Below are 26,164 nucleotides of genomic sequence, written 5' to 3'. Positions count from 1 at the left end.
GCTTTTATCCAAATCCCACTTAGAGCATTAAAACAAAAAAACAGGCAAAAAATCATTAAATTTTGTCTAAAAATCAGCAAAACTGATCAAAAATCTACAAATTAGCATTAAACTGAAAATTACTATACTTTTGGCTACACAACTAGGACAATTATTCTGAACCCTGAACCTCCACAATTGCCATAAAAAATTAAGGAAGAATAGAAACGGCATTCAAAAACAAATTGAACAAAAAACTATAAAAACTTAGTTTTTTTAACTCGAGTTTTTTTTAATAGTACAAGGAAACGTAAAGCCGAGTAAAATCGCTTTCCAATTAGGGCAATGGAAAACTCGCAAAACAATGAGCAAGCCATAATAGGCTAAGAAACTTGTCTAACACTAAGAAAAAAGAAAAACTGCAAAAAAAATAAAAAATGGTTTAAAATTTCTCTATTTTTCTGTCAATTTTCCGAAGAGAAGAACGATTTACACCCATAAAACTTTTAGCTGAATATTCCTTAAGTAACAAGCTTCTTTTAAAATACCATTTAAAGCATTAATACAAAAAAAACAGGCAAACAATCATTTATTTCGTAAAAGAAAAAAACAGGGAAAAAATTATTAAGTTTCGTCTAAAAATCAGCAAAAATGATCAAAACCCTCCAAATTAGCATTAAACTCAAGAATTAACTACTTGAAACCTTCAATTCCTATCAAAACAAGTCTAAAACTAAAACAATATCATAATAAAACCCCATAACCATCAAAAGTTGCAAAAAAGTGCTTTTAAAAGCCGCACGTGAACAAAAAAATTTCGCTCGCTTAGAGAAAATTTTTTCACACATCAATTTATCGCTCTCTCAAAAACAGCGGTATGAACAAAAACCACTCTCTTTTCGCTCCGCTCTTAACTTTTGTTCAGCCCCAAAATCACTCCAAATTTTTCCACGCGTTTCATTTCCCGCTTCAAAAATCACTCCAATAAAATTGATTAAAAAAAGGACTTCTCCAATACTCCTCTTCGAGTCGTAAAAGGACAGCGCCCCAATACAATTCAAATTCTTTGAATTGTAAAAAAGGACTTCTCCAATACTCCTCTTCGAGTCGAAAAAAAAGACAGCGCCCCAATACAATTCAAATTCTTTGAATTGTAACAAGAGCACAGCAATATAGTTTCGCTCAGCTTAAAACGTCGCAGCTATAATAATAGCAATTTAGGTTACGCCAAACCAAGAAGTCAACCGTGCTAAAATCACTCAAGAACTAAATTCGCAAGAATGTTGAAGAAGACGGCAATCTTTATATGCGGCATAACTATTTCCCGTGACGTAGTGTTTAAAGAATCACCAATGATAACCGCGCTATGAAAATACTATTACGCATTCTTAGAATGAGTATAAAATACAACGGCCTTGTGCCAATCAATCACAGGCAAACAGAAAAAGAGGGTAAACTGATGATTCGATAAAAATAGAATGACCATATTTTATAAGCATACATGCTTTTTAAGTTCGATTTCATTTCTGAAGCTTTGATGGACAGTATAAAGTGAAAGTCTACACTTCTATTTGCGTACACATGTAACGCCAACCTTTTATCCAACATTTTCATAGTCTTGGCTGGATCAATATAGGCAGAAAGTTCCTTCCTGTTCTCTATTGCGTTTTCACGAAGACCACTCAGATTCTTATGGTCCGGAACAGAAAGATCCAAGCTCCATCAGGCTCATTGAAGATGAACTAATTGCTCAATGAAACAAAAATCTAACAAAAATAAATTTGTCAGAATTCAAACAGGTGACAAAAAAGTAGATTCAGTCAATTTGTTTCTGTTTATTTCCAGGAAAATTTTATTTCCGTCCTTCCGGGTTGTTTTCGCCGAGTGCCCACTCAGCCTTAAATTCGCCCATCTTCAGTGGCTTGCTTCAGAAGGAACCCAAGTAATGTTGAGATTATTAGTAACCCAGAAGAGAATTAAGAGCTGTTTTTCCATCTCCTTGTTGATCTGAAACAGAAAGTAAAGGTAGATAAAAAGAGTGCGAATTCATCTAGATCCCATTTATGTAGTATATCACCTAAACCTTTTATCTGATCAATCGAGTTATAATAATAATTGCGGTTCCTGCGTAATCGCAGCAGAACAGCATTAGGCCACAGCGGCCTGTTCTCAGCTGCCTTTCTTATTAAAGCAGTTGAAATTAAAGCAGCTGTAATTAAGTTTTTCAGCCAAGTTTTATTAATATTAGAGTATTTAGAAACTTAAGACAGCATACCTTGTTTAATTCTGTCTCTTAAAACTGAGAAAAAATATATCTTCTATACGACGTTTTCACTTTCAATATTTTTTATCGTAATTAAGAATGTTTTGTCGTATTTGGTCCAAAACCATTTAGCAATAAAAACCACAAAATTCAGCTGCGAACAAAGGGGGCTGGATAAAGACTTACCAGAGGGAGGGACCCATCCTGAAAAGCTGTCTCCTTCAGTTAAATCTTCTTCCTCTTTTGCTTCATCATCGTTTGAGCTGATTTGATCACTATCTCTGGTCTTATCGTGTGTAGTAGGATTGAAACAATTTGCAGTCACCGTAGCAGATTCTTGAGCAGACCTTGACTTAAGTGGTGAATCACTACTTAAGCGTGAACTAGAACTGGATGACTTGGCGTTTGGTTTTTCTGTTCTGCAAATATTTTCTAAAACGTGAGCATTGTCATGGGACAGTTTCTTGGCAGTTTCTAGAGCGGACGTAAGGCTGTTAGTAAAGGACGATGGCTGTTGTGTTCCTTTATGTGCTTCCTGAGAATTGTGGTCATTAGCACCAATTCCATCGACAGAAGATTGTTCTGCTTTGTCTGTTTTGTTGTCAATGTCTGAGTTAGTGTCTTCATATTCAGTGCCATCTTCACTTTCCTGGAACAAAAGATAAGGGATAACAACTCACATAAATTTAACTGACTAAAGCGAAAGAATCTAATATAGAGTTTAGAGGCCTCTGAAGGGTTTTCCACCCAAATTACCACTCTGTTTTCAATTTAATTTTATAACGCAATTTCAAAACATATCCGGTAGATTGCCGGGAAATAGCCACCGTTGACGCGCTAGACGCACATCGGGATTGAAACAGAGAAAAGAGAAGATAGAAATTGACAAAGTTTTTTCCCAACTCTCAAAAATTGTTCCAACTCAATGTGCAGTTTCAGTTAGATTCTAAACCTACACTTACTTCAGCTTCTAAACTGAAGGCTATTAGGCTTAAAACTAATGTCAGCTAGCAATCGCTCTAATGAACTTCGATAACCTAACTCAAAAAGACAAAGACCGGGCTTTATCGGTTTATCCCGTTTTTGATTTTGCTCTTTTGACATTGACCGAATTCAATAAATTACGTAATTCGATGCTTGAAAGAACTCAAATTTAACCAAAAAAATTGCCAAAAACTCGAGTCATTAAAATATTGATAACCATTCCATTAACTCTAGAAACTATGCAGCAGCTTAAAATCAAACCTTGGAGTAGGTGTCTGGGCCCCTGTTGCCGGAAATCTCAAATTCGAAAAAATTCAAAAGTTAAAAAATTGAAATTTTTTAAATTGTTTAAAATCTTGATATTTATATCTTGAAAAACGTTCAATCTAGAAACTATGCAGTAACATATTATCAAACCCTAGAGGAGGTTCCTTGACTCTTGAGGCAGGAAAAAACTAAATTGACAAAATTTTCAAAAAATATGAAGAATATTTTATCAAAAAACTGCTGAAATTTGTGGCATTAAAAAGTTGACAACTGTTCGATGGCCAAAAAAAAATCAGTAGCTTATTATGAAACCCAAAAGGAGTTTTTCCAGCCAGTGTGGCTGGAAAAACTTGAAGAAAGGAAATGTCAAAATTGAAAAAAAAATTGAAAAAAGCTAAAATTCGTGATGTTAACATGTTGAAACCATTCCATTACCACTGGAAACTATACAGTAACTCATTATCAAACTCTAGAGTAGGTACCTTGACACCTAGAGCTGAATAAACTTTGACAAATTTCAAAAACTATTGTGAAAATTGTGTACTAAACTATTGTGTACCAAAACATAGATCTTAAAAAGGTCATAAGAAGTACTTATGTCTTGCTAAAGACCTTCATCAACTTTTACCAGCCTCAATTTTGGACTGTCAAACAAACAATTCGAAAAATGACGACAAAACACAAAAAGTTCCAACATATTGGGCTCAAAAACTACTAAAGTTGAGCTTTCAACATTAAAATACGGCTTTCCCAGTAGCTTCAACACACTACGCTTTTGAAGGAGTACTAAACGCTGCTATGGGCCTCTAATGAAACCTAAAGACCGCTGGGTGCTACTTGCTTATCCCATTAAGGAGGAAAAGTCCAATGGGCCAGACGAAAAATCGGTCAAGCAAAATATCGCATTAAAAAACATAGCCGGCAGATTGCCGGAAAATAACCGCTGTTGACGCTCTTGATACACATCAGGATTGAAACAGAAAAAGAAGAGATAAGTTGATCCATTTTTAAATTGACCAATAAATTGACCGGAAACTTTAATGAACTTTGATAACCTAATTCTCAAGACTTAATGACCGGGCTTTATCGGTTTATCCCATCTCTTTTGATTTTGATCTTTTGACTTTGACAGTATTCACCAAATTGCGTTACTGAATGCCTGGAAGAATTTAAAATCCATTCATTTGAAACTGTGAATGAAGTAAGTCAGAAGTCAAACGTGAAAATCGTGACTTATGTAAAGCGAAAAAAGTGATCAAAAGGTAAAGCGAATTGAAAAAAGGAGAGAGCCTAAATAATAGCCGTTGAGAGGCTGACGGCGTCTTTTAAAAACCAAAAGGACTAATATAATTGCTAAAAACTTCGTTAATTTTTGTTAGGAATTATATGAGCTTTATAAGTAGGGAGCGCTTAAAACCAATTCAGAAAATATCTTAAAGCAAATTTCAAAAATAAGTAATACACAGCCAGAAAATAGCTGCAACAGCTTTGCAGACCAGTTGTCTCAAGAAAGGACAAAAACAATTTAGGCGTCACGTAAGATAGATATGGGATTTGAGGTGAGCGCGATGTCATGGGTCATGAAGAAGTCAACGATAAAACAAGAAAATGGCAGAAGTCCTTAACTAGAATTCAACTTTTTATTATATACGGTAACAATTAAAAAAACGAACGACAGAGAATTGACTTGGATCACTCTTCAGAAAAAACATAGAACTGAAACATAGCTCTTCATAAAAAATACAAACATACCCGGCAGATTGCCGGAAAACAGCCGCCGTTGATTCCCTTAAGTCCATTGGGATTGAAAGAAAAGAAAACATCAACAAAAATTGATTTTTGTATAAAAACATTTTTAAGTTCGATTTATTTTGATGTCATTTCGTAATTGAACATACTCCTGTCTCTCAGTGAGAGGCTACAGGCTCTAGTATCAACACCAATAAGCATTATAGATAGTAACTAAAACATATGAGAACAAAGTTCAAGTACCGGGCATCTAAAAATGGGCTTTATGGGTTTATCCCGTTTCTATTTCTGACATTGATTTTTTTATACTAACTCTCTTCATTTTGAATTGCTTTGCTGAGCAGCTGCTGTTTAAAAAGACTTTGAGCAGAATGACAGAAGAGTGAAACTAGCCTAGAGAAGTCAAAAAGATTTCACGCAAAACGTCGAAAAAGCGGCAAAATTGGTAAAGCGAAAAGAAGTTCGACGAAAAAAAGGGAGCGCTATAATAGCCGGCTGAGAAGATGAGGGCGGCAATAAAAAACTGAAAAACAACCACCGTATACGATGGACATCGTGATTGCAGCAGAAAAGGATCTAGATATGACAGAATTTTTTGAGTGTCAAAAACTGTCCTCAATTGGTGTGCAGTTTAAGCTAATTTTAAAATTATACTTAATTCAGCTTCTAAACTGAAGTCTATTAAGCTTTATACTACTGCCAGATAGCAAACGCTCTATTAAAATTCGATACCTAATGCACTATGACTTAATGACCGGGCTTTACTGGTTTATACTGTCTCTTTTGATTTTCCTCTCTTTTAAGTGAAAAAATTTAAAATCTAATCAGTTGGAACAGCAATGAGGTAAGTCATGAGTCAACCTAAGAAACGAAAAGGTGCACTAAGGTGCTTCAAATGACGTCATTAGAGGTTATTATACAACACTTTTAAGAATGAAGTGAAAAAAGACCCTTTTCACCGTACTTCTCATTTGACTTATAGTAGAAAACCTAAGCCAGTTGGGTTCAACTGGTTAGAACTGTGAATGAGAGAGACGTTTAGTTCACGCAAAAGGCAAGAAGTCAAAACGGCCAAGCCAAATTTGTTCATAATACACACATTTTAAAATAACTGCTTCAAGCATACTCTCTACTTTAAAATTAGAGAAAATTCTGCACCGCAAAACACCGCTCCACTTCCGGTTTCAGCGTGACCGAAGAAACTCAAATTTTGCATCTAAAATCATGAGTGAACTGAAGGTAAAATTTACCAGCTCCGCACAGCTACTTTTGAAAAACTTTATTGTCCGTTTCGAGGAAACGCCTTGGAGCAAACACTTACTTTCCTTCAAGCTTTTCCGTAGGAGAGTACACTTATTTTGTTTTTAAGAATAACTTGTCGAGATATAAAAAATAGCTGAAATTCTCAAAAAATTGTGAAATGCTGGGAACAATTTCTCTCGCAGCCTTTTTTGATTAAAAACTTTGTTCATGGAGCAATACCAGACACTGATGAACGTGAAAGATAAGTTGGCATCAATTTTTTCACTTACTTTAACAACAAATTCTGAATCTGCATTTTTAAAGGAATTGCCTCCGGCTCCCGCTATTAATGGATTCACTTCATTAATTGTGGCAGGGTTATCTCCATCATTACCATTAACAGACACTTTTGCAACATCTTGCTTGAGTTTGCTCGCTCCTATTGAGAACCCAAACCGGGAAGTTGCTCCAGAAAAAAGACTTTTTGATTTGGTGAGTCCATTGCTGTCTTTGCTTGGATCTTTCAGTTTAATTTCAGCTGGTTTTGCAGCTTCTTTCATCTTTTCAATTTTGGCAATCTCTTTTTTGAGCTCAATAGTTCGCATCTTCATTTTGCGTCTAGTTGTAGCGTCTATTTCTTGACCACTCTTCATTCCCTGCATGTACTGGTCCAAGCTGTCCAGTGACGTCATTTTGTCCACATGTGATTTACTGGACCTGATCCTCTGTTCTAACTTGGACAACTCTTCCTGAGCTGACACTAAATCAGCACTCTGAAAAATAAAACAACAATCTGCTATAAAAAGGTGCGCCAGTTTTCCAGATCATTACTTTACCTCTTCAATTTCCAGTTATGTACATCAGCTGCGGATAGAACTTTATGTTGGCCACTGCAGTTTTAGCCTATCTAATTCTCCAAAAGTACTGAGTAAAAACTATGGTTTAATTCTCTAGAAAAGCTCTAGAAATACTCTAGAGTAGTTGAGAGAGGACAGACAAAATTTGACGCAATCTCCATCCTTAATTTTAGATCAAATTGGGAATAATAATAATCGCTCTCAGCTAACGGAACTAGGCAAATAACGTGTGATTCTGAAATTTAATCACACGAATGAACAAAAACTCGCTTCACAGAGTTGAAAATGATATTATGCACGCAATTCAGTCGAAATTGCACGAATGAATGAATGAAAGAACAAAAAGCAGACTTACGTGATCTTGATGTCAAGTAGTCCTCAAACGTTTCATTGATAACACAGAAACTAGACCTAAAAACGACAATGAATGGGCTCGGACTCAAAAAATCCAATAAAAGATTTAAAAAACGCTAAAATTGTAGTAAATTGCCATATATGAAAAACAAACACCAGCGAGAAGGCAAAATATTGTTCAAAGGCCGTTTTCTTGATAAGCTGTCAAATTAATGTACAAAAAAAATTCATTCATCAAAATCATTCTTTATTGCTCCACTTCCTGCTCCGCTCAACTAAAATCACTATTCCAAATACTCTAGAAAAACTCACGCAGTTGAAAGATACAACAGATAAAATTTGACACCAACTTCATCCTTAATTTTAGATTAAATTGGAATCATTAATCGTTCTCAGCTAATAGAACTCAAAAAATAATTCAAATTCAGGCCAAGCCTTTTCATAGCTGGCAGCTTGCCAAAAAATAGCCGCCATAGCTTTGTAGATGTGCAGTCTCAAGAAGATAATTACAAAACAGACCGAAGAGAATTTTTTCTTTTTATTTACAGCTGAGATGTCATATTTTGATTAAGAATCGGTACTACATTTACTGCTTCTATTAGCTTCTCTCAGACAAACTCCAATTGGCGTGACACACACTCAGTTGACCTTATCTCGTTGAATTAAAGTAAAGAAAAGTATTTTTAGGATATAGTCATTTTTGAGAGTGAGGCAAATAACGTGTGACCCTGAAATTAGCCAAACGAATGAACAAAAACTCACTCCACAGAGTGAAAAATGACATCATGCACGCAATTCAGTCAAAATTGCATGAATGAATGAATGAACAAATGCAGATTTTAAGTGCTCGTGACGTCAAATAGTCCGCAAACGTTTCAGTGATTTAACACAGAAGCTAGACCTATAAACGACAAGAATCGACGGGGAAACTCAATGAGAAAAAAATCCAATCCAAATTTGAAACGCTAAAATTGTAGTAAAATTGCCGTATATGAACGAAAAAATACTAGCGAGAAAGCGAAAATTTGTTCAAACGCCGTTCCTTGATCAACTGTCAAATAGAATTGAAAAAAAAATCAAGCATCAAAATCATTCTCTTTTTGCTCCACCTCCTGTTTCGCTCCACAAAAATCCCTATTCCAATTTTACTTCGAAAATCACCGAAATCTGAGCAAATCTTTAAAAAAGACAGCGCCCCAATACTATTCAACTTCTTTGAATTGTAGAAAACCAAGAGACGTTCAATAACAGCCCCCGCTATCGCTTTGCGGCTATTAAAACAAAACCGACTGAGTTCGGACAGATTACCCTCAAACAACAGGCGAGGGTTTGATAGTTGAGAATTTTGGCTTAATGAATCTAGCTTGTTCGGGGTAAATATATGGGGCGGGTGCGCATTTGGACACGAGTGCAGCTCTAACAGAACTGCACAACTTGATGTCTTAATGTTTTACCATTTTCACCCGTTTCTGAAAAGAAATGAAATCGTCAGACGAAAAAACTTTTGCACAAAAAATTGCATTAAAAGAAAGACCAACAGGACAAATATAAGTGCTTTAAACCTTGCCTGGCATTTAATTAGTGTAAGCATTTAATCGCTTTGATTGCGAGATAGGTAACGAGTAAAAAAAAAACTCGTCACAAAATTAACGACAAGACCAACGCCCAAACGGGTCAGAAATGACAAGATATACTCAAAATTCAGCTAGAGTGGTGAAAGTCATTGAGCAGATAAATATGAGCTTTTGAAGCGTCATCAAACAGTCGGAACAAATATTGACCCAACAATAAAAAAAACAAAAATGCAGCCGACAGAATTCCGCCAGGACTCAAAGCGGTGGCAAGAACTCAAACAATATCACCAAATCACAAAAATTATACGTGACAATCCAAATAAGCTTATAGCTTATTTGGATGTTATAGCTTTAGCAATAAATTCGGCTAAATAAAATAACAAAAAAGTTGACGGAGCGCAAGAGTGACAACTAAAAGAAAAGAAAATCAAACAAAAATAACTGCTAAAACCACTGTTTTCAAAAGTAAAATGGCAACAGCTTTTCATGCCCTCAAATGAAACATCAAACAATAAGAAAATTGGGCATCACCAGGAGAATTTTTTGATCACTCCATAAAGTAATAATAATTACTAATTACACTCCATTAACAATACACCTCCTGAAACTCAAAACAAAAATTTCGAGAATTTTTACAAAAACATGTTGCAGAAAAACTCAAGTGTTACCAAATCATATTTTAAACATAACCGACTAACGTCGGGCGAATTGCTCTCAAACGACCGGCGAGCGGTTGGCTTCGTCAGTAGCTAGCCACGGTTTAGTGAGGCTAGCTTAAGGTTAACTGAAGGGGCGTAAGGTGAGCGCAGCGGAGGTGCACCGCAGGCAGCGGGAAAGCAAAAGTAGATTGGGGGACTGATGTGGGGGCGGTTGGTGGGGTGTGGGATCAATTTCTAAGAACCGCCCCGGCTCCAAAACAGGCTCTGTGAATCGCATACTTGCAGACTAGTGGGCTGAAAGACTAGTGGGCTGAGAGACAAACAGGATTTAAAAAAAATTGCAACAAACTGCTTTTGAGAGCATTTAACAATGATTGTTAACTTAATATGCTTGTTAAGTTATTTATGATAAAAACATTTCTACAATAACTCAGCGTTAATGAGGAAAATAGATGATGACATTACGCCACATAACAGCAGCTGAAGTGCGGCATCAACAAAAACACAAAGAAAATCGTGAACGAGAAAGAGAAGGGAAAAAATCCTAGACGACAGAAAGAGAGAGAGACAGAGAGAGAGATAGAGAGAGAGAGAGAGAGAGAGACAGAGAGAAAGAGAGAGAGAGAGAGAGAGAGAGAGAGAGAGAGAAAGAGCTAAGAATATTTTCCGTGATGGTATCCGACTCTGCAACTTCTAGTTTTCCAGCCTTCTCAGTAAACAAATCAGAAAAAAACTCACGGCAACACTTAAAAGTTTTGAGATTTCGCAGTAAAAGAGTTCAAAACAATTTTCTGTCTCTGGAAGTTTGTCAAGTAACCCATATGAAAGACTTAGAATGTTTCGTTGGCCAGTAATAATCTTGCTAAAATTCAAGATATTATTAGCTTTAAAAACAATTTCATTGTCTCAAGTTACTATTCAGTTCCCGTGTTTCAAGCCTAAAATAGTTTCACTGTCTCATAAAGATCCATAAACTTGGAACATGATAATTTTTCAGAAAATGAAAAAATTAAAACTTATACAAAAATTACTAAACTGGAGTCACAAAAAAATTGATCATCCTTCCATAAGGTCTCAAAAATCGCAGGAGCTTATTGTCAAACCTTGGAGAAGGTCCCGGTGCCCATGGTGACGGAAAAAAGTTTAAAATAAAAAAAAATCAAAAAAATTGCAAATATTTTTTTTTATTTTCTTAAATTCTTGATATTGAAATCATGAAAACATTGCATTACATCTAAAAACTATACAGTAACATATTATCAGACCCTAAAGGAGTTTCCTTGGCTCTCGAGGTTGGAGAAACCTAAAAACTGTTAAAATCAAAAAATTGCTAAAATTTGTGATATTAAAAAGTTGAAAATTAATCCATGGCAAACAAAATTTTTCCAGTAACTTAATTTCAAAACCTATCGGAGGTTTTATGACACCCAAGAGGCTCAAAAAATAATGAACAATGACTATAAAGTTCAAAAAACGAAAGTTGCGAGTTTTGTCAAAAAATGCGAAAAATCGTGATATTAAAATCTAGAAGGACATTTCATTACATCTAGAAACTATAGAAAAAACTATTGTCAAATCCTAGAAGAGGTTACTTGGCACTTGAGGCTAAAAAAACCTACAGAACTACAAAAAATCTCAAAAAACTTGAAAATGCAGGTTATCAAAAACTGCTAAAATTTGTGATAGTAAAAAGTTGAAAACTATTCCAGGGCCAGAAATAAAAAATTGTCAGTAACTGACAATCAAACTGTTTTTTGTCCCCTGGTTCTGGAAACACCTGAACAAAAAAAATGCCAAAAACTTGAAAATTGCACGTTTCGTCAAAACCATTCCAAAACTCGTGATGTTAAAATGATGAAACCATTCATTTACCACTAGAAACTATGCAGTAACCTATTATTAAACCATAGGGGAAGTTCCTTAAAGCGAAAAACTCGAAAACGTCAAAACTTTAAAAAGATTGTAAAAAATTGTGCAACGAAATTTGCGTGTTTTTAGCGAGCGGTTGTTCGTCAGTAGCTAGAAACGGGGGGGGGGGGTGCACCAGGGGCTGATTGGGCGTAAGAGTGGGGCGAAGGTACTAGCGCGGGGGCGGGCAATAGTGAGGGGCTCTTCGACCTCACAGAACCGCCCTTCACACCATAAATATAAGTCTCCAAAACAGTTTGAGCTGAAAGGCTCTAAGAGCACTTAATGCCCGCTCGGGGCTACCTGTTTACCCCGTTTTTGAGGACAATAAGTCAAATGGGTCAGACAAAAAATCGATTGCACAAAAGAAGACCAACAGGACCAATATAATTGCTACAATCTTCCTTTGAGATAAATTAAAAACACTGAAAGCCGGAATCGGAAATAAACGAAATCCAAAATCAGCATTCAACATCATCTGCCACTTATTTTAAACAAGCAAGCCCGTTAATGTGCGTTCGCACATGTTCCCACCCGCGCTCATCTACAATTTTCACTTAACTGTCAACAAAAAGAGAACATGCCATGCCTCATGAAAGAGATCACGAGATCGGCCATTAATTAGACTACGGGAGAAAGAAAAGAAACCACAAAATGAGCAAAAACAAACATTTTGTAAAAACTCAACATCTAAACTTGAAAGCACTTAGTAACAACGTCGAAAAGCAATCAGATAGGAAAACTGAACTACACAAACTTCTTCTTAGTTACTACAAAGAAGTTGGAACTTGATACTAATGAGACGAGGCAAAAAGTTGACAAAAAGAACAAATAATGAGGCGAAATTCAAATATCAATCAAAACTATTTAAACCAAATAATTTCAAACGTCTAAAAACCATTAGCTTTTAACAAAGAATTTTTTGATACATTAACTAAAAAATCAATAAACAACCAAAAGGACCTGTCTTTGGTAAGACTAAGCCACAGAAACGGACTAAAGATGAAGAAAAACTGAAAAGATTACAAACAATTTGCTAAAACATGAATTATAGAAGCCATTGAAATCTTCCGCTGTTGTCTGAAATTTTATGTTTTCAATGCAATTTCTCTTTTACACTAATTCAAGCAAAATTATAATGAAAGATTAAATATGTTTACTTCGGCTTCTTTCGAAAATCATTGGATAGGGTATTACGCGAACGTTCTTAAAGAAGAGAAAAGGAACACAAATGACCCTTAACAAAATTTTTAATAAAAACGTATTGTTCAACAATAAAACAACAATTACGACGTAAAAACAATAGACACGCTAATATTCGAGTTACAAGGAAGTAGATGGGACCTCTCGCTGATGAGAAATAGATACAAGACTACGAACAAACTAAAAAACTTAAAAAAATGTTTGAAAAGAAATAAAATCATAAAATTTAAAGCTATTTGCTATAAAATTACTGCATTGCGTAACTTCATTCTTTCAACCCTCAGTTAGAAGCCTATGAGACCTCTCGGCATTTTACGACTACATAAAGATTTAAAAAATAGCCAAAAACAGTAAATTGAAAAAAATGAGATATTTGTCGAATCCGCTAAAAAATAAAATATTCGGTAGAAACTTTCATTTTCAAATAATTTTTCAACACCAATGAAACTATTTTTTTGTAACATTATGACTTCAAAACAACAAACAAAAACAAACAAATAAATTAAAACCACGAAATTTTTGAGAAAAGCCGTAATAGCAAAGTCATAAAATAACACTCAATAAGTTTCAACGAAAGTCAAAAAATGAAAAGATATAAAAAATTATGCCCGTTCGGCGCTACCTGTTTATGCCGTTTTTGAGGACAGAAAGTAAAAATGGTCAGACGAAAAATCGGTCACGCTAAAAATCGATCGCATAAAGAAGACCAACAGGACTAATATAGTTGCTACAATCTTCGTTTGATAGCAATTAAAAACACTGAAAGCCGCAATCGGAAATAAACGAACATCCAAAATCAGCATTCAACATCATCTGCCACTTATTTTTAACAAGCAAGCCCGTTAATGTGCGTTCGCACATGATGTTCCCACCCGCGCTCATCTACATTTTTCACTTAACTGTCAACAAAAAGAGAAAATGCCATGCCTCATAAAAGAGCTCACGAAATCGGCCATTAATTAGACTGCGGGAGAAAAAAACATCAAATTGAGCAAAAACAAACATTTTGCACGGCAAAAATTCAACATCTAAACTTAAAAGCACCTAGTAACGTAGTCGAAATGCTATCAGATAGAAAAACTGAACTACACAAAATTTTTCTTTGTTACTACAAAGAAGTTGGAACTTGATACTAATGAGACGAGGCAAAAAGTTGACAAAAAGAACAACTAAAGAGGCGAAATTCAAATATCAATCAAAACTATTTAAACCAAATAATTTCAAACTTTTAAAAAACCATTAGCTTTTAACGGAAATTTTTTTAATACATTAACTAAAAAATCAATAACCAACCAAAAGGACCTGTCCTTGGTTAGACTAAGACACAGAAACGGACTTAAGATGACGTAAAACTGAAAAGATTACAAACAATTTGCTAAAATATGAATTATTGAAGCCATTGAAATCTTTCGCTGTTATCTGAATTTTATGTTTTAATTCAATTTCTTTTTTACACTAATTCAAGTGAAATTATAATGAAAGACAGTAAATATGACCCTTGCGATTCTTTCGAAAATCATTGGGATTTGGTTTTACGCGAACGTTCTTAAAGAAGAGAAAACGAACACAAATAATGACCCTTAACAAAATTTTTAATAAAAAACATTTCAACAAATAAAACATCAATTACGACGTAATAACAATAGACACGCTAATATTCGAATCACAAGGAAGTAGATGGGACCTCTCGCTGATGAGAAATAGATACAAGACTAAGAACAAACAGTAAAATTTTAAAAAAATGTTTGGAAATAATATAAAATTTAAGGCTACTTGCTATAAAATTACTGCATTGCGTAACTTCATTCTTTCAACCCTCAGTTAGAAGCTTATGAGACCTCTAGGCATTTTACGACTACATAAAGCTTAAAAAAATAGCCAAAAACAATAGATTGAAAAAAATTGAGATGTGTCCAATCCGCTAAAAAATAAACTATTCGGTAGAAAGTTTCATTGCCAAATAATTTTTTAAAAAAACATTGAAATTATTTTTTGTAACATTATGACCTCAAAACAACTAACAAGAACAAACAAATTAAAAACCACGAAGCTTTTGAGAAACGCCGTAATAGCAAAGCCATAAAATAAAATTCAATAGCTTTCAACGGAAATAAAAAAGATATAGCAAACTAAGCCTAATAAATAATAAACTATGCCGAATAATTTAAGTCATTCTTTAATCATCAATAAGTCATCACAATAAGTTAACAAAATTTTTTTTAAATTTTTAAAGTCGTAACATCGAAGTCATAAAGACAAAAGTTAGCAGACAAAACCGCTAAACATATTAATTTTAGTTGAAGTAGAAAGGAACTGGGCCCTGTCAATAGCGAGACTGACTTACAATTCATAGAAACAAGTTTAACATCTGTTAATGTTCAAAACAATCAATTTTTTTGAAAAACTATTTTTGAAATCCTAACAGCCATTAGATTTCTACTCAAATTTCTACACAGTTCCACTTACTGCTCTTCAGGATTCCTATTGCACTTTTAGGCAAGGACTCTATGCATTCGGACTACAAAATTTTATTAAAAACTTAAAAAGAACATCAAAATTAAAAAAATTACAAAAACTCATAGTCGTAGCCCTCAAAAACATGAGCAATTCCTTGAAAACAATTTATTTTTTCATGGGGCATCATTTGATTGTAAATGAGGTTTGTCATCAACAGAAACGTGGTTTGAAAAGTGACCAGTCTCTAAGTGCCTTACAAAAATATGAAATGTCCTAACACAACAGCTCTCAAACAGAAATCGAATTTTTTGATAGTAAACTTCCGTATGAGACAAAAACTAGCCTTTATTAGGCCTCTCATCTATAAAAAAACACAAAATTGTTTCATTTGTATTATAAAAGGTAATTTTGAATTAATATTTTTATAGAAAAAAATCTTAATTTGAACAAAAATTATGCTAAAATTGAACAAAATCATGCCAAACATCACGTGTTCACACAAAACTTTAAACCTCGGTAACTCCTCGAAAAACACGAAATTGAAAAAAAATGTTTTAATTCCCAGCGGTAGACGCTTTTTTTTAGTGATATCACTCATATTTCTCTACGATGAATATATCGATCGGCCAAAACTGTCTGAACAAAAAAAACCAATAGAGGATATAGTTCCTCCCCCCCCCCCACAAGTGGGGTCGGATCAATTAGTGCCTCTCGAACTGTATTAATACAAACCAAAACCAATAGGGACATATCGGGGCTTAAAAGGAGAATTCACTCTAAAACTGACAGTAAGTAAGCAAATACGGAACACTAAAAATCCATAGTTTTGACACTGATTATCACAGCTATTCAGCAGAGAGCAAAAAGAAAATAACAATTTGAAAAAAAGGTCAAACTATATTGAGGTGTACAAAAACAAAACTATAACTTGATATTTTAATCAAAAACCAATGACAGACAATGTCATACAGAATTTCAAACTTCGCAATTTCCTTTCTTATGAAATTGCTAAAATCTGTTCAAAAGTAAATGACAGAAAATAATGCAAAAACGTAAAATTTACTTCAAAAATTTTTAAAAAAATCAGAGCAACATGCACCCTCATAGCAAATGGGTTTCAAGAACAATTTCCATCAATTCCATGTGTTATTCTCTGCAGGTTGGAGCAAAAAATTGTATTTCACAAAACCTAATATCGTTATTGAAAAAAAGCCGCTAATATTACTACACTAGGTGAAACATTCAGACGAATCAAGTATTGACCCTTAGTTAGTTTGTATTTATATTCCAACTTTGTAGAAGTTGTGAAAGCAGTCCCATTTAGGTAGGATAAACTACAATTGAAAATCTTCACAATATTTCTACACAATTCCGTGCTCGCAATGAGTCTCACTTAAAATTCCAGCACGCAGCGGAATTCAACAGCACGCAATCATTGGTTGCAGGTTATTCTAAGACGTCAACTAGATTGTGACAAATGTTAGTTCCATTAGTCAATTTATATTACCCAGTGGTCGATATTGCACTCCAAACCAACTTTTAACACTTAAAACAGGCACTATATGATAACGGTCGTGCCGAGCGTGCAAGGTGGAGAGGGATGAAATGGGGAAGGGGGTGAAAACCGCCCTTCACACAATGACTGTCTCCTAAACAGAGTCGATCAATCGCATACTTAGGAAGTTGTTCGAGAGCAATTAATTTTATTCCTGCCTTTATATGATTTGGTAGTCTTAATTAATACACGTTTTTGTTGATGCGCGTAAATTGATTCAGCGGATGAGCTACACTACACACTTCGTATTCATGTCCGTTTTTCTATCAACGACCTAAATTGTACCCTGCATTTTATTTTAGCCTTTCATCTACAATCAATCAGTGTTTCAGGTAACTCATAAATATAATCAACTCACGAGCGACTCATAAGTGTGAACTTTGTTCCTCCCCTCAGTCTCGTTATCCTCCTCTGCTCCCAATCTCTCCATCCTTTTCTTCCTCTTCGCTTCCACACTCCCTGTCCTGTCCAAGTAAGTGTCGTCGTCACTGTCGTAATAGTCATTCTCTGCCCAATTACGCTTCTTCACCTGAACATTTGCACTGAGACAAAGTGGTCTGTATGCGTATATTATTCAGAAATTATTACATTAATTTAAAATTCTGTCACGATCTCAAAAGTAGAGCCTAGGTGAATCATTTTTGTTCATTATATCATTGCTTATTAATTTCAACCGGGCCTTCTATCACCGTGACCTCTATCGTAAGATTGAGATCTTAATTGTAGGGATGACAGAAACAAGGTACCTATTCAGCCCTTCCCCTACCAGTTTTCTCCATAATATTGGTGGGACAAGCGTTTCAACAATAAAAAACCCAGTCAACAATAGAGAAGTATACCATCCGTATTCAGAAGCGTCATTGTTAAATATCGATTTTTGAGACGAAAGAACGTACCTCGTGTCTCTCATGTGATGATGCTCTCAGTATTCCGTGTGCATCCAGGATTCGACATGCCTCCAGTGCACATTGCACTTGGACGTCTCTCTTCTTGCCTTTGTTAGCCACCTCCGCAAATACTGGTTTCCCGTCTTCCGAATCAACCATCGGCAGTCTACACACAATCACTTTATATATACTTTATATCTATATAATAACTTGAAAATTGGAGTACAGAAACATGACATTATGATCAATTAATGCCTTAATAAGGTCAGATTACCAGAAACTATAAACGAAAGTCTTGTAGACCATCAGTAAGAGAAATACAGATGGGAAAAAGAAGAATGCTTTTTTAAGTTGCTGCGATGTATGAAGTTGAATTGATAGACTGTCTCAGGTAAGGGTATATGGTTTAGAAGTTGCCCTCAACTACTCGCAATTAAATTGAGATAGATGCTGAACTTTGATCTTCAAAGTTAATTAAGAAAATATCAACTGGATAGTATGCTACTACGTTTGTTTCCTACAAAAAAAACACGCGATTGAACAAAGAAAAATACACAGCCAAAAAACTTCAGAAACGATTCGAAGACACATCGCAGACCAAAACCAGTCTATACTGTCAAATCATTCTTAAAGCGCACTCTCAGAAAAAACTCTACTAATATAGCCGGCACATTGCCAGAAAAAAACTGCGTTAGTCTCGTACACAATTAACCTCAAAATATCATCAAAAATAACTGTAGAGCTGCCCTCAAACGACATTCAATTAGATTGAAACATCCTGAACTCAAATTAAATCCTCCAACAAAAGAAAGCAGAAATCAGTTAGAGAGAGAGAGATAGAGAGAGAGAGAGAGAAATGACGTCCTTTGAGAGTGAGGTACATCATGTGTGACAAAAAATACTCACTAATGAATATCAAAATCTCTCTTGAGTGTTAAAATTAACCTCACGCACGCATTTTCCGCACGTTAACCAAAAACAAGCAGACACAGCAAAATTATTTTCAAACGCCGTAACTAGAGTGATAAAAATTTACACAGCAAAACCACTCCCTATCGCGCCACGTTAGTGGCGTGACTAAAATTTCCACAAAATTTAACTTAAAAAATAAACAAATCCGCAAACGTCAGATGAACTTCTCTCGAACGAAATGCGGGGGGCAATTTAATTTAGCGGTGTACCTTAAAATTTTTTCGGGTGCAAAAACTTGAGCCGGCTAGGGGTTCGAAGCCGCCACCTCCAGGATAGCACTTACTTCTTAACCACTAAGATACAACGGCGTTGTTACTCGACCACTTTTATATTAGAAACAAGCTTCATTTCAGAATGAGAGCAATTGAAATCAGTCAAAATGAAGAAGCAAAAGCAACTTATCAAAATGTGCGAAAAATTCTTTGAATTGTAACAAATACACAAGAAGGCCAATACTTGATCCGCTGAGACAAAAACCTTTTAAAAACTTAAAAAATACTAAAGTACTTGGAGAATAGTGAGCTGAAAAGCTCTAAGAGAACTTAATCCCCGCTGGGCGCTACCTGTTCATCCCGTTTTCGAGAAGTAAAAGTCACTTACGTCAAGGCGGAAGCAATAGATTAACGACAGAGAAAACTAAGTATTATTGTTTATATCTTGTGAAAAAGCTTTTCATTTTTTTGCAAAAGTAAATATCAGCTTTTCCGACCAACTGCAAAATTGAATGTGATTAATACTGACTAACTAAGCCCAACTTGAAACGATTTGCTTGAAAATCAAACAGTTTAATGGATCAAATTTTGTTATTTCCGATAGCTAAAATATACATTTGACTCCTTTTTATGTCATATTTGGCCATCGCATACACTCATTAAAAAATTAATCCAAATATTTAGTATTAAAATTTGAAGCAGTCGAAAACTAACTCAATTTTGCAGATATGCGTTCCGAATCCCTCCTCTTCACAAATGTACTCCAGTTCAAAGCCCTCTCTCTCAAAACAGCCCTTGAGTGTTTTCTTGGGATCTTCAAGGTTGAGTTCTTCTGGCATTGAAAAGGGATTGACCGATTTGGGTCCATTTTCATCGTCTTCATCTGATTCCTACAATCTGTTTCCTTCTGAGGGTCAGTCTACGCACGAGCAGAACTATGCTAAATTACACGAAATTTAAAATCGTACAAAATAGAGTTAATAGCTCTAACAAAATGAATAACTGCACATTTTTCTCTATAATTTTTTAAATCAAAATAGTCTAAAACCTGTCTACTACTTTATAACAAAATAGCTCTTTCGCATGGGGTGAAAGTTCTGTATGCTCACTAAGCCGGGGAGAGGGAGAACAGATTAGATCCAGTTTTTCAGTAGCTATCTCCCGCTCCAGCCAATTAAGCAACTCACGCGAACTAAGAAGGGGGTATAGGCTGAGGTTCGAACACCGGATCTCCCTGATAAGAATCTGTGACCTTAACCACTAATCTAGACGGGTTATATTCAGAACATTAGAGCAATTTCAATGACTCGAAAAAGTGAAGCCCGAAAGAGACTCGAGAAGTGAAATCGAAAGAATGTTCTAGAAGAAAACCGTCAAGCAAAAAATTTGCATAAAAAAGACAGACAAGTTTATAATAATTGCGTCAAATTTCGTTCGAGAGCAATTAAACATGATAACTTAAATATCTGCTTACAGACTTCACATTCAACACGAATTGCATACTCCAAAATTAAATGTTTTGTTAAATGCACCCTCCCATTAACTTTATTGCACATTATTTGCAACTATTCTACATTTGATGTGCGCTTTTCCAGCTTCAGCTAATTTTTGACTATTTCACGTGCCCCAGCCATATTTGAAATCAGTTTCAAATCTTCAGATTAGCCAAGATATAAAAGGAGGCTAATTTTAAGTTTAAGTGATCTTTTACGATACTTAAAATATAGGAAACAGATTTCAAAATTCCTGTTCAGCGTCTTCTGTGAATCCCCAGTTGACTCCACTCTCCGCTTCCTTCTTCTTTTTCTCTTCCAACTGTCTCTTTCTCTCCTCGATCATCTCTTGCTGCTTTCTTCTGATCTCAGCATTTCGTTCTTTGATTTCGGTTATTGTGTAGGGACTAGCTGCCGGCGCATCGCCCTCGGGGCCCTGAAACGGTTCCATTCGTTTTCACCCCGATTCATTCAACCCACCAGATTTTACTACCATGTCATTTCACTCCTCAATCTTTTCAACCCGCAAACTTTTCACCCCAAAACGATTTCCCAAAACCCTACGTATCCCTTATTTTGGGCGTTAATACCAAAATTCTTTGCCGAAACCCGAATTAATCTTAATTTTTAATGTTAATAGTACCAATTATATATATTATTTGATTCGGGGTGAAATGCTAGAGGATGAAATAATTGGGGTTAACCGACAGGGGCGACGAAATATATACCAGGTATTTCTAAAAGTTCGCTTCCGCAGCAAATTTTTTGAGACAACTTCACTTCTGGTTCCCAATTTTACGTTTGTTCAAAACTGAAATCTCGATCGTCTATCTCAAAGTGAAGTATTATTGAATGATTCAACAAAATGGTTTCCTGGATCATTCATTATTCATCAATTCAATTTTCCTCACTTATTATACCACAATTTATAGCTGTCGCCATATATACCAAATGTACGCAGAAACTGATATATAAAATAAATTCGGATGGATAGTTTTTGTAACACGCAATGGTGAGGAATGTCGGGTTCTGAAGCTTGCCCTCCACTATGAATACAAGTTTCCGCGGCAGTTTCACATCCTTTGAGACTAAAAAGGCTATTAAAGAGCTGTTCGGTGACTTAATGCTCTCCGAGCCTTAACTTGTATCCCGTTCTCGTTCAACAATTGTGAATTTGATGGGCAGATGAAAAATCGGTCGTTTAAAAAATTACATTAAAAAGAACGACAGGATTTAAATAATTACTAGAAAATTCGGTTGAGATCAATTAAAAACTATTGGGCAATCAAAGATATACTGATATCAATTTATAATCCAAATCAGCCAATAATATAGTAATTGATCGGTTGTTATTTTAGCGAAAACAATCAATGAGCCCTTTGACAGATGAACGTCTCGTTAACATCAGAAAATTGATTAAAATTATCAACTTTAAACCCTTTACTAACTGTCCATTGACGTCACAAATAAGACAAATGAAGTTGCATCCTTGCAATAAAGAAACAAAAGGTCAAACTTTGATACATGCTATACAAAAAACATGCGCTATTAGAACTTGAACGAACTCAATTACACAAAAATTAAACATAACCGACTAGCGTCTCAAGCGACCGGCGAGCGGTTGGCTTCGTCAGTAGCTAGCCACGGTTTACTGAGGCTAGCTTTATCTTGATTCGACTCTGCAACTCTTAGTTTTCTAGCCTTGTTAGTAAATGAATCAAATAAAAAACTGATTTTAAATATTTGCATAATGAAAAAATTTTCAAAAAAGCTTAAAGATTTCGCAGTGAAAATGTTGAAAACTATTTTTTTGTCTCTGGAGTTATGTCAAGTAACCCATCTGCAAGACTTGAAAAACTTCGTTGGCCAGTAATGATCGTTAAACTCAGAAAAGAAAAAAAATATTCAAAAATTTTAAACACAATCGCAAATTTGAACAAAATCTTGCAAAAACTCAAGAGATTGAAATCTTCAAAATCATTTCATTGTCTCAAGAGACTATCCAGTATCCATTTTTCAAACTTTAAATAATTTCACTGGCTCATAAAAATCCATAAACTTGGAACAATAATTTTCCGAAAAATTGAAAAAATTAAATTTTACCAAAAAATTGCCAAAGCTGGAGCCATTAAAATACTCATAACCATCCCATTAACTCTAAAAACTATGCGACAGCTAATCATCAAACCTTGGAGGAGGTCCCAAGGACCCTGGTGCAGAAAATTATAAAAAATCGAAAAGATTCAAAAAACTTGAAATTGCAAATATTTTTTTCAAAATTGCCAATAATAAAATCTTGAAAAACATTCCATTGCATCTAGAAGCTACCCAGCAACCTATAATAATTTCCTGGAAGAGGATATGTGGCTCTTGAGGCTGGAGAAAGTAAAAAAAATGCTAGTTGCATAAAAAAATTTGCTTAAATTTATGGTAATAAAAGTTGAATACTAATCCTAAAAAAAATTCCAGTAGCTTATTATCAAACTCTACAGGAGATTTTCTGTTCGGGTGAAAAATCTTAATAATGACAAAAACTGTCTGTACAGAAAGTTTTGTAAAAAAAAATATGCTAAAATTCGTGGTGTTGAAATCTTGGAAAACATTCCATTACAATTAGAAACTATGCAGTAACCTATTGTCGACCCCTAGAGGAAGTTCCTCGTCTCTTCAGGCTGGAGAAATCTAAAAACCGACAAAAAATTTTCAAAAAACTTTACTAAAATTTGTTGTCATAAAAAAATTACTAAAATTTGTAATATTAAAAAATTGAAAGCTATTCCATGGCGAATAAATTTTTTTCAGTACTCTTACTATCAAGTCGTTAAGGACGTTTTCTGGCCCCTGCGTCTGGAAAGACGTGAACAGTGAAAAATGAATGTCAAAAAGTGGAAAAAATTGCATGTTTTGTCAAAAAAAGCTAAAATTCGTGAAGTTGAATAATTGAAATCATTCCATTACCACTAGAAACTATGCAGTAACATATCATTAAACCCTAGAGGAGGGAGATTTCTTGACACCCAGGGCTGAAAGAACTCAAAAAATGACAAAAAAAATCAAAAAGGTTTTAAAAAAATTGAAAATTAGTATAAAATTGCGTGTTATTAGCGATCGGTTGTTCGAATGTAGCCACGGGGGTGGGGTGGGGGGAGGGGGGGGGGGGGGGGGTAAGAGCTCGGTGGGGGGGGGGGGTCAACAGTGGGGGTGTCTTCATCAACTGCCCTTCGCACCATAAATATAAGTCTCCAAAACAGTTTGAGCTGAAACAACTGAAAGGCTCTAAGAGCACTTAATGCCCGCCGGGCGCTACCTGTTTATCCCGTTTTTGAGGACGAAATGTCAAAAATCGGTCAAGCGAAAAATCGCATTAAAAAAGACCGACAGGACTAATATAGTTGCTACAAACTTCGTTTGAGATCAAATAAACACACCCACTAAATTCGGAAAAATTGCTCTCAAACTAGTAGCGAGAGCTTAAATCTATTGCAGTCTGGTTCAGTCGTGGGGGGGGGGGGGGGGAGATTAACTAAATTTAATTGACGTCATTAGATGTTATTATATATCACAATAACCACTAATAGTAGTAATTGAAGATTCTGGGTCTGGGTATCACGCATACCCACGGGTGGTCTGCTGCACCCTCGTATTTTAGTACGCACACAAAATTTAACAAAATGGATGAAATTTAGGTTCAAAGTTATAAAAATTTTAGAAACTTAGATCACGCAAAACCAAAACGTCAAGGGCGTATAAGTCAAAACGGTCAAGCAAAAATTTTGCATAAAAAGGACCAGCATGTTAAAAATAATTGCTTCAAACTTCGTTCGGGAGCAATTAATAATGGCGCTCATTTACATGCTACGTATTTTTGAACGTTTGCTTTTGCATTATATTTATGAGTTAGGTTCACTTCCGATTCTGATTTTACGCTTGCTCAAAACTTGATTTTTCAATCGTGCCTGCCTCAAGGTGATCTTTTATTGTTATTCGACCAAATCGTTTCCTGGAGCATGCGTTATGGAGAATGTTTTTGATAACTAATTTAATCATCAATTCAATTTTCCTCATTAGTTGATACAACAGTTTGCAAGAGGCCATAAATTCCTCTGGTATGCAGAAACTGAAAAATTAACGCCTAAAGGGAGATGAATTGCTAAACCCACTGACGCGGGGCTGACTTCGGTTGTTGTAGCTATAGGAATGAAGGGTTCTAAAATTTCGAGAATTGCCCTTTACTATGAACTTGACTTTATCGCATCAGCAGTTTCACTGAATCCTTAGACTAGAGAGGCTATTAGAGCGGTACTCGCCGACTTGATACTCTCCGAGAATTACCTGTTTAGTCTCTCATGACAACTCACGCGAATTCAATGGTCAAACGAAAAATCAGTAGTATGAAAAATTGCAAGACAGGATTAACATAATTAACACAAAATTAGTTTGAGAGCAATTAATGACTATATGGAGCAATCAAAGTAGCCGCTCTCACCATTTTATTATCCAAAAACTGGTGGAATTGTATATCAACCATTGGTAGGTATAGTAAACGATCGATTATTTTATAATTAAAATTAGTGGAAATAATTCTCATATTGGGTCTTTCCCATTATAGCCCCCCATTATGGTGTATTTACCATGATGGGGGGCATAGGTTATCTGACCACTGAGCTGGGTTGGGGGTGCTCATATCCTTCATTTCTTGATATCAATAAAACTTTGGTCCAGTAACAACAGACTATTTTGAAAATTAGAAAAACCTCTAAAACGTACGTGAACAATAAATAACCGAGTACTGCTGCCAAACTTGATGACATGTCCCACTTTTACTCTGTTGTAGCAATTTGCTTCCACCCTTTGCTTGTTCAGAAACGTCCCATGTGTGCTTCCAATGTCAAACAGATACAAGCCAGGCTCTTCATCGCCAGAAACGCCTTGAACAGGTCTCATCTGGAACACAGCGTGGACTCGGGAAATAGAAGGATGCTCCAAAATTATGTCCACGTGTTTAGACCTACCAACGGAAGCCATGGCTTTGTCTAATTTGAACTTTTCGATGGCCACTCCATTTTTAATAGTTTCAATCCAATATTCATCTGGAAGTAAGCCACTCCACAGCGGTTCCCTGTAGGTAACAGAGGACAAATTGGGTTCCTTTAGCAATTCAGCGGGGCTTATCTTACTCAATGCATGGGATTTTAATTCAGATAGAGATACTACTGTTGCTGCTGATGGTTTATTATTGGGCGGTAACTCTACGTCATCCGATGGCCCATACTTCTCCTTTTTCTCCAAGGAGTCTTTTATCTGTGAAGGAATGTCCGGAACTTTGAATGGCTCATCAATGACTGCAGGTTGGCTGTTGTCGATAACAGATTTCGCCCCATCCCCGATTTCAGTAACCTCCATCACAACTTTAATCTGCAATTTGAAACATCGAGAAAAAAATTGGGGTCTTTCCCATTAAAGCCCTCTCATTGTGGTATATTTACCATAATGGGCGCCATAGGTTATCTGGCCACTAGGCTTGGGGGGCTATAACGGGAAAGACCCAA

General features: G+C 35.5%; 1 protein-coding gene across 2 annotated transcripts; it reads right to left on the bottom strand.

Annotated features, from left to right (window-relative positions):
- Window positions 1-1,744: 1,744 nt before the first annotated feature.
- LOC142353577 (kanadaptin-like) lies at window positions 1,745-26,050 on the bottom strand. 2 transcript variants are annotated; one of them, XM_075405857.1, is made up of 9 exons: window positions 25,628-25,758; window positions 25,383-25,559; window positions 20,871-21,051; window positions 19,837-20,014; window positions 17,948-18,104; window positions 17,410-17,580; window positions 6,775-7,257; window positions 2,429-2,891; window positions 1,745-1,986 (listed from the first exon to the last, which is right to left on the bottom strand). In XM_075405857.1, the coding sequence occupies exons 2-9, from the start codon at window positions 25,557-25,559 to the stop codon at window positions 1,937-1,939; spliced, it is 1,860 nt and encodes a 619-aa protein (XP_075261972.1). In that variant the 5' UTR covers window positions 25,628-25,758; the 3' UTR covers window positions 1,745-1,936. The 2 variants fall into 2 exon arrangements, with proteins under 2 accessions (XP_075261972.1, XP_075261971.1); XM_075405856.1 differs by having other exon boundaries at window positions 25,383-26,050.
- Between the last annotated feature and the right edge of the window lie 114 nt (window positions 26,051-26,164).

The sequence above is a fragment of the Convolutriloba macropyga genome, chromosome 14 (genome assembly GCF_964194025.1).
Source record: "Convolutriloba macropyga chromosome 14, txConMacr16.3, whole genome shotgun sequence".
Lineage (NCBI taxonomy): Eukaryota > Metazoa > Xenacoelomorpha > Acoela > Convolutidae > Convolutriloba > Convolutriloba macropyga.
The sequence above is the reverse complement of the archived record's forward strand: the minus strand, read 5'-3'. Positions and strand labels throughout refer to the sequence as shown.